This window comes from Siniperca chuatsi, linkage group LG1 (assembly GCF_020085105.1).
Source record: "Siniperca chuatsi isolate FFG_IHB_CAS linkage group LG1, ASM2008510v1, whole genome shotgun sequence".
Taxonomy (NCBI): domain Eukaryota; kingdom Metazoa; phylum Chordata; class Actinopteri; order Centrarchiformes; family Sinipercidae; genus Siniperca; species Siniperca chuatsi.
In genome coordinates this window covers 25,611,004-25,619,406 of record NC_058042.1, presented here as the reverse complement: position 1 = coordinate 25,619,406, position 8,403 = coordinate 25,611,004, and the positions used below count along the sequence as shown (strand labels likewise).

Here is an 8,403-nt window from a genome sequence, read left to right as displayed (position 1 = left end):
GCAGGTACAGGAAGACCAAGGTTTAAAAGCATACACTGTGCAGACAATCAGTATTCCAGAGGTGAAACAGTTCTATGTGTTTGTTTTCTGTCATTTTTGTCGCAGAACTCTGTCCCTCCCACCCCTTTGCCCCTCTGGATGATGGTCTAAAGAGTCCCGGGCTGGGTTTCAGCCTTTCAGATAGCTATTTACTGCAGATGTAGACATGGTGTTAAAGCTAGGGTAGGTAATGTTGGAAAAACTAGCAAGATTAGATATTTAAAGTACCAACCAAAAAAATCCCACCCCCTCCGTTTGGGCCTCCCTCCAAAGCCATTTCCCCAAAACACATTTTCATGTGCAGAGTGCACAGGCAGAGTGCATGCAGGTAGGCAGGTAGGTAGGCCAGTCAATCATAGGATGGGCTTATTACACAATCAGAGCATTTGATTTATTGATTGCTGTCGGATGTAAAGACAATTTCAACAAATAACAAAAAATGCTTCTGAAATACATTACCTACCCTAGTTTTAAATGTGGGTGAGTAGAATAAAACACTGCTCTAGCATTGCGAAGACCATGAAAAGGTCATGTGGATCCAGATAAAAGCTATGATCCGTTATTGATTTCACCATTGTAATCTAATTCAAGAGTGATTCTGTAATGATAAGCCAAATAATCATAGAGTTAGAGTCTAATTCTATGTCAGTTGTTGATATTCTACATTTCACATAAGGACTGAAACACAGATCATGCCTGGACATATTGCATTCAGGTGCTGGTTTTGCGTGTACTTGCAAAACGCAAGTTTGTCAGTTGTGTTGCATTGGACTATTGAGGCAATTCTGATTGCCGATATTTGCTGATATTTTCTCATATTCAACGTTTTTGTAGAAATTGATTTTTTTTGTACTGGTAATGATCTTATAATTATCACAAAATTATGTCTACATTTGGCCAGTTATCCAAACAAAAATAAGGAAATACATCATCAAACAACACAATGCACCCTAATATTAACACATCATCAACAGTGTTGCTTAAAACACAGGTTAGGTTGATAGAAGAATTTTGATATTTAATGAGTTGCCCCAATGTCTGACAAGGCTATGAATATAGGGATGTACATGTGTGCCCATTTCCACTTAGAGCAAGTTGCTTGTGATCGAAGACTAAACTGTTATTTAAAATGGATGAAAAATAAAAAATGTAAATGTTATATTAATATCCCAAGTCTTCCTTGGGTAACAGTACATGAATTCATGTCTTCAACAAAAATCATACATTAAATCCCTAATCATAAAAGTGTTAAGAACTACTGGCTAAATAAAGAGATTCGCTTTCTGCAAATTCAGTCAAGGATATTTTCAACAACATAAAATGTTGTGGATAACAAATAAGATTGTTGAAGATTTCTCATTTTTGCCAGGAGCAGTCATTGTGTGCTATTATGGTTGTGTGCATGTCTGTAAATGTGCATTTGTGCAGCTGTGTGTCAGGTCGTGTATTGCTATACCTTATTACAGTATAGGGACTTCTGGGGATTGTAATGAGGGGAAAGCGTGGTCACTGTGCACCCCTGTATGAGAGTCCATGATAGCCTGCGAGGGTCAAGGGATTACAGACATGTCTTGTTAAATTAGGTTGCTGTGGCTGAGTGCTGTGACTGAGTTAGGGACTCAGCTGTTTGAGTGGAACCCAGTACTGTCCTGGTGATGAGCTACAGACAAACATGTAGAAGCATATCACTGTTCCTCTCCTTTGGGAGTTTAGTGATACCTTGCTCTGCTGTGTATTCAGTTTTCATGACCAATGTAAGGCTCTCTGACAGTGCCCCCAGATTCTGAATGAAAACACATATATGATGGACCTATTCCCATCTTTGATTTTTGTATGTAGTGTATGTTATATGAATTCAGAAATACCAGCAGCAATGCAATCAAAACTGAAGCAAATATTAAACAATGTGCAGTACATTTTAAAATGTTTACTGTGACAAAACTCAAACCAGTGGTTGCCAAAGTCTTCACTGCCCCTTCATGTGCTAAAAGAAAGCTTACAGAAGCAGCGCAGTAGTTCGTTATGGAGACTATTCAGTAAAGAGTGGGCTGTTTTAGGCAACTTACTGAGTCATATATCCAGCCTTCCAACAGTTTAGTCAGTATTGGTTCTGTGTCTTGCTAAAGGACACTTTGGCAGAAGAAATGGCTGCTGATGAAAACGCCTGTCAAAGATATTGAACCAATGACCTTTTTAGTTATGGAACAGTCTCTTAACCCCATGGGGCGTTGTGCCTTCAGTGCATCTACCATAGCTACAGTACTTACTTTTAATAACAACAAATGTACATACATTCAACATCTCAAACTCAGAACTGGCCTTCAATGGGAACATGTCTATGTTGACCATATAGCAGCTACAGTAGAAGAAGTAATGCACAAATCAAATATCAAGTGGCATATTTCCATTTCCAGCACTTTTCAGATATTTCAGCTTGTGTACGGTATGTACTTTATTTGCTCAATGACTGACAGTCTAGTTTTGGGGCTTTATATACTTGACTCTTTTTTGTTTTTGAACAATCTGAGTGCTACAAAATGCAACACACAAGCTGTGGTTAATGGAAGTCCTAGTTTTTGTGTGGAAAAAGGCAAACTTCCTTTTGATCAGTCCAGGGAAAAGTCCTGCCTTGCATCCGACTGTTCCACTGAATCACACACTTATTCTCACTGACACTCACACATTAACAGTTGCACACAGTCAGGAAGAAAAACAACACATGCTTTCTACACACATTAGCGGCATGAGCTTGGAAGACAAAGTGAGCTTGTTAGGACACGGTTGAGGACTCTGCAGAAAGCCAGTCACTCACATACTGTTATGTCTCAATATTGAAATGGAGGGTAGCTCGCTGAACCCCTCTCCCCCTGTTTCAAAAAACACTATTATTACGATAAAATGGCATAAAATAAGGATTGTTGGGGCAAGAGGAGGTGAATTATTTCCCCACAGGAAAAGTCTTTTTGGTTTCCTAAAATCTCTTCTCCATCTCTTATAAGGTTTTGAAAAGTTTATACAGAGGATAAATAAGTACAATCTAATAGACACATCTAAGGATCAACAATATGTGATCCTGTATGAGATGGTATAAGAGTCAGCCTGTGTCGAAGCATGTTGTTTCAGCTAAAAATGAAGATACTTTTTTTAAACACACAAAAAACCTTTATACATGCAGGTATTAGTGCATAGGTTCCTGCTGAAAAAGAGTATTATTGTGTAGTCCATTGAATCTGTTATCCCAAACATCACCAGATGAATTTGGCATAGTTATAGAAATAAAGAAAAGGACTGTCCTTTAAATGGAGATCATTTTTCACACCCTCCTAGTCCCTTGATTAACTTATCATTTAAATATATCTCTATCTATTTACAGAATATATGAATAAAAAAGAGGACAAAGCATAAAACAAATATAGAGTATTCTAGAGCTCCGAGTTACCCGGTAAAGTGTCTTTTAAATCACAGTAAATTTAAGATCTTTGTAAAATGAGAGGTGGAACACAGTGAAGACAGAAAGAAAAGAATGCCACACATGGAGATAGTTTGTGTGTGTTTCAGTGTTTCAGTTTGGAGGAGCACAGGAGGGTGTGATCAATCCTCACAAATTGGAAGGTAGTTTAGAGCGGACAGTTTGAGGTTCTAGATCTGATGAATAGGCTGTAGAGCCCCTCCGTAGAGGCAAGGCCGGGGAGGCCCCAGGGGACTGTGTCTGGTGAGGGTGCCCCGGAGACATCTGGATTGGAGGAGTCATGCGCCCTGGCACTGAGCTACAGGGTTTGGGCACAAGAGTGGGTGAGGAAAAGGGTGAGGGGTAATATCCAGGTTCCACAGAGGAGCGAGGAGTATGGTGGCCTAAAGCCTGGGCCACCTCCTGGGGCAGAGATGGGTGCGAGCTGGATAAAAGCATTAGGTCCTCGGAAAAGCGGCCCAGTGGAGAATCTCTCCCTGTTGTGTGTGGCTGGCTGGGAAGCTGTGAAGAGAGAGAAGACTGAGGCATGAGCAGAGAACTGTGGGATCCTGTGGCACTGGAAGGGTCGCTATAGTGGAAAGTCCTGCCTGCCACTGGGCTTTGAATAGTAGGGCTGGGCGCCACGGGGGTAAGGCAGGGGGAGGCGTTTGCTGAACCATACTGGGCCAGGGAGGCCAGGGCAGACCTCTCCAGGGACATCTGGTGAGGCAGGAACCCAGACTGGAGGCCTGCCAGGCTAAAATGGCTGAGGGAAGATGGCGAGCTCTCAGCAGGCTGCTGGCTGTGCTGTCCTCTACTAGAAGATGGAGAGTCTTGGGGAGGGGAATGGAAGAGGTTTAAGCCACTGGTAGTCCTGCCTCCCCCAGCAAACTGCTGCAAAGGAGCCACCTGAGGATGCTTGGGTGGTGGCTGACTATGAAGAAGCTGACCAGGCATAGGGCTGGACGAGCTCGTGGATATAGGACTCTGACAACAGGAGGAACTACTAAGTCCAGCGATAATTCCACCAGAAGTCTCTCCTACAGGACAAGCTGTAGACCCTCCTATATGGCTCCCTACTGCCTCCCCTGCTGCTCTGCCAATATGTCCTCCAATCACCCCTCCCCCTGGCCCACTCGAACCTCCTATATGGCTAGTTGTTGGTCCAACTGAAGCCCTTCCCAACGATCCTCCAGGATTCCCTACCATTGAATCACCAGAAACCCCTCCAAGTGGTCCTCCACAAGCCCCTCCAATTGACCCCCCAGAGGCCCCTCCTGTCAACCCCCCGGAAACCACTCCCATTGATCCACCAGAAGCCCTCCCTAACGATCCTCCAGTGGTCGTCACTACCAGTGATTCTCCAGAAGCCCCTCCCACTGATCCCCCAGATGCTCGTCCTATTGATCCTCTAGAAGTCCCTCTCATTGATCTCCTGGCTGCATCTCCTATTGGCCCACAAGGAACACCCCCTACTGGTCCACCTGATGCCCCACCTGTTAACCTGCCACAAGCAGCACCCACAGATCCTTCAGATATCCCTCCCATTGATTCCCCTGAGATCTCTCCTACTGATCCACCAGTAGCTCCTCCCAACATAAAGTGCCCCCCAGGAGTCACTTCTATTGTTCCAGTTGTAAAGTCCTCTCCAGCCCAAGCAGTGTCTCCTCCAGTGGCTCCTTCCACAGACCCTCCGACCGCTCCACCTGAAGACCACCCTGTAGCACCACCACAGGCTCCAACTGCCCCTCCACTTATTCCTGACCCTGTGCTTCCACCTGTAGATCCTTGGTGGAAGAGATGTGAGAGAGGTGGGGTGCTGGAGCGAAAGGGCTGTTGATGCTGTGGCTGTGGGTGTAGCTGGGCCATACTTGATGAGGGTGAATTAGAGGAAGAGTATGGTCCGAATGGGAAGGCAGAGACCCCTCCTCCATTGGACCCTAACCCAGCCCCACTAGGTCCATGCTGGCCTCCGCTACCTGAGGCCTGTTGGCTAGAGCCAGCTGCCCCTGTACCTGATGTCATGTGCTGGGCCCGAAAAGAGGCCAACAATGGCATGTCCACCCCAGTGCGCAGTTTAGAGGGTGTGTTAGAGGGAGAGTTCCCAGCAGAGCCAGGTGCTGTGAATGGAGGAACAAATGTGTGGAACTTCTTAAGCCGGCTGGAAGGGTCCTTCAGCGATCCCAGAACAGAAACAGGAGGCCTGAAGAGAGTTGGTGGAAGGTGGGGATGGTGTGTCAAGGCAATGGCTACTGAGGTGGTGGCGGCTGCTGCCTGGAGAGGTGCCTGGATGAGGGGGGCCCAGATGACAGGGGTAGGGGAGGGAGGCGTCTGGGGTGGGGCATTCTGCATTAGGTGGGCACAGTGGGCCATGTCCCTGTCATGTTGCACAATCTGCTGGATGATCTCATTCTCCTGGTAGTTGAGTACACCAGAGCTGAGGTCATGTTGTACCTTGTGTTGCAGGATGGAGTTTTTCTTGCCTGTAAAAGCACACACACACACAAAAGCAGACACATAGAGAGTGACAGGTGAGAGAAGAAAGAGATAAAAGGAGATTCAGCATAAATCTTGTAGACAGTTAGAACTAGGTTGACATTTGGGTGTACTTGAGTAACCATCCTATTTTCCAACATCCCTTTCCAATGGAAAAAGGTAGCACAGGAACAGCTATGAAGGGAGAAAATAAAGGAAAAAATGTGTACCTGAAAATCACAAGTGAGAAAAGGGAGGAAAAGAGATTTAAGAGATGGGATGGAACAGAAGGGGAAAGACAAAGCATGAAAGAGCACAGAATAAGAGAAACAACAAAGGATAGGTGGGAGATACCCAGAGACAGAAGCTCAGGATGCATGACAGCCTAAGGTGTAGGTGGTGTATGTTTGACTAGCTCTTACTGTGATTCCCTAGGTAACAGGGACAAAACATAAAGCAAACATTGTACCACAAGGTGCAGGTTCAGCCTGGGATAGAGTGTGAGCTGCACTGAGATAAAGGGCCAAGCCTACAACTATCTCTTTGGTGTCATATTTTCTTTCCTGTTATTGGCTGTTAATATCAAAGGGAAGCATCTTAAAAATCAGGGATAAACTTGACATCTTATTGTTCTAAAATGCCGCAACATCTATGGGATAAGCCATCTCATGACACAAAAAACAGTAATGACAAAATTTGAGATTCAATATAAGAATGGACTTTTTCACAATATTCTTTTCACAAATGCTTGCTCCTAGTTGTTTTGTGCTCCTTCACTTTCCATCCTAAGAACACATGTACTCTGAAGTCCCCATGAGCTGTGCACAAGGTCAAAGAGACCTTGGAGTTGTGTCACTATGACAGGCATACTAACCGCTGACCCAACCTACTAGAGAAATGTGTACAACTCTGACCGCAAAGTCCATTAGTCATTGTTGAATGGTCGCACCAGGAGTGACAGGGTTAATTCACATGACATGCCATTTTCAATTTGGTGCTAACAAAAGGCAGTTAAATCCGAAGATATTGTAAATGCAATTAGGCCCAGATCTCTCCATTTTCTATTATGACTGGTGGCAGATTAGTAGAGGTGTTGCACTGAGGTATTATATCTGCGTCCAGCTTGACCCTGGAACCACCTGACCCTTTATCTCCTGCACACCTCCAATCAGATTGTGCAAAGTCCATCAAGTAATTCATTTGTGGATCATTGCTGTGTGAGTGACTTTATTAGGGAAGAAGGGTGTACATTAGCATCAAGCCCAGGAAAAAGGACATACGCAGGAGACCATCTCACAGAAACATCACTATCAGCCCACCACATCTTTTCAAAACAGCCATTTTCTACAAAGAGACCCCCTAAAGCAATTTCTCTATCTTCCATTCTAAACATAGCTGGGGATAAAACAGAGCATGCAGCGATGGCTGAGTGATGATACAGGCGTGCCTTTCACTGTGAATTTTTCATCTGCTCAGGCTGAGCCTGGGAACAGTGATGGATATGGAGAGAATATCAATTGTATGCGTAAGAGAAGTCACGCAGGGATTTTAAAACCAGAGCTCTAGCTGCATGTTTATATGCAGATGACTTTGAAAGTAATTTCAGTCATTGAGTATCAGTCTGAACACTAAAGTTTTGTCTGAGAGCTCTGGATGTGGCTTGTCCTATCAGTTTCAGTGTGCCATGCTGAACATACACACTCATGAGTAAATAAAAGCAGAACGTAAAACAGCGATACAGTGATCCTCTCATAACCCAGTAATGAAGTCTACTCCTTCATGTGTTGACTGGGTAAGACGAGATTAATCATAAGCTTTATTTACAAATACTGAAAATGCACATTGAAGGGTTGGTAAGTTTTAAGGTTTTCATTATAACATCTTGTTTACAGTAATAACAAAAAAAATAAAAAAGATTTCCCTCTGAAATTGTTGTTTAAATTTTACTTTCTTACCAATACGATCCAGTCTGTCCAGTGCAACAGTCTCAAAGGCCCGCCTCATCATCGGATACTCCTCCAACACCTCATTGAAGTTGTCCACAGACAGTGAGTACAGACGACAGTACGTGTCCGCTCGGACGCTGGCTGTCCTTCTGCCCCGTGTCAGCAAACAAATCTCTGCAACAAAACACAGCAACAAAACAGACGGTAATGTAGTGGAGTTAAACCCAGAAGCTCACCTGTCTCCCCTCTATCATAAACAGTCACTTCAATCACCATCACAAAATGCTAACAGGTAACATTTTCTGCTAAAGGCTATCACAGTCTAGCTGGAACAGTCCCAGATTTGACACAAAACACTCCAACAAGATTTAAATTTTTATCATTTTTCACACACAACCCAGCCTACACATAAAATAACACATCTTATAAACAAAATGGATTTGACTAAGTGTGTTTTTGTATATAACACAAAGAAAAGTATCCCTCATTTCCCAT

General features: G+C 43.9%; 1 protein-coding gene across 4 annotated transcripts in view; it reads right to left on the bottom strand.

Annotated features, from left to right (window-relative positions):
• Positions 1 to 384: 384 nt before the first annotated feature.
• Positions 385 to 8,403, bottom strand: part of hcn4 (hyperpolarization activated cyclic nucleotide-gated potassium channel 4) — an 87,206-nt gene continuing 79,187 nt past the window's right edge. For all 4 annotated transcript variants that reach the window (XM_044207494.1, XM_044207475.1, XM_044207468.1 and 1 more), the window contains 2 exons: positions 7,918 to 8,082; positions 385 to 5,970 (listed from right to left, as the gene is read on the bottom strand). In XM_044207494.1, coding sequence (XP_044063429.1) covers positions 3,638 to 5,970; positions 7,918 to 8,082 — 2,498 coding nt within the window. In that variant the 3' untranslated portion in view covers positions 385 to 3,637. The remainder of the gene's footprint in view (positions 5,971 to 7,917; positions 8,083 to 8,403) is intronic.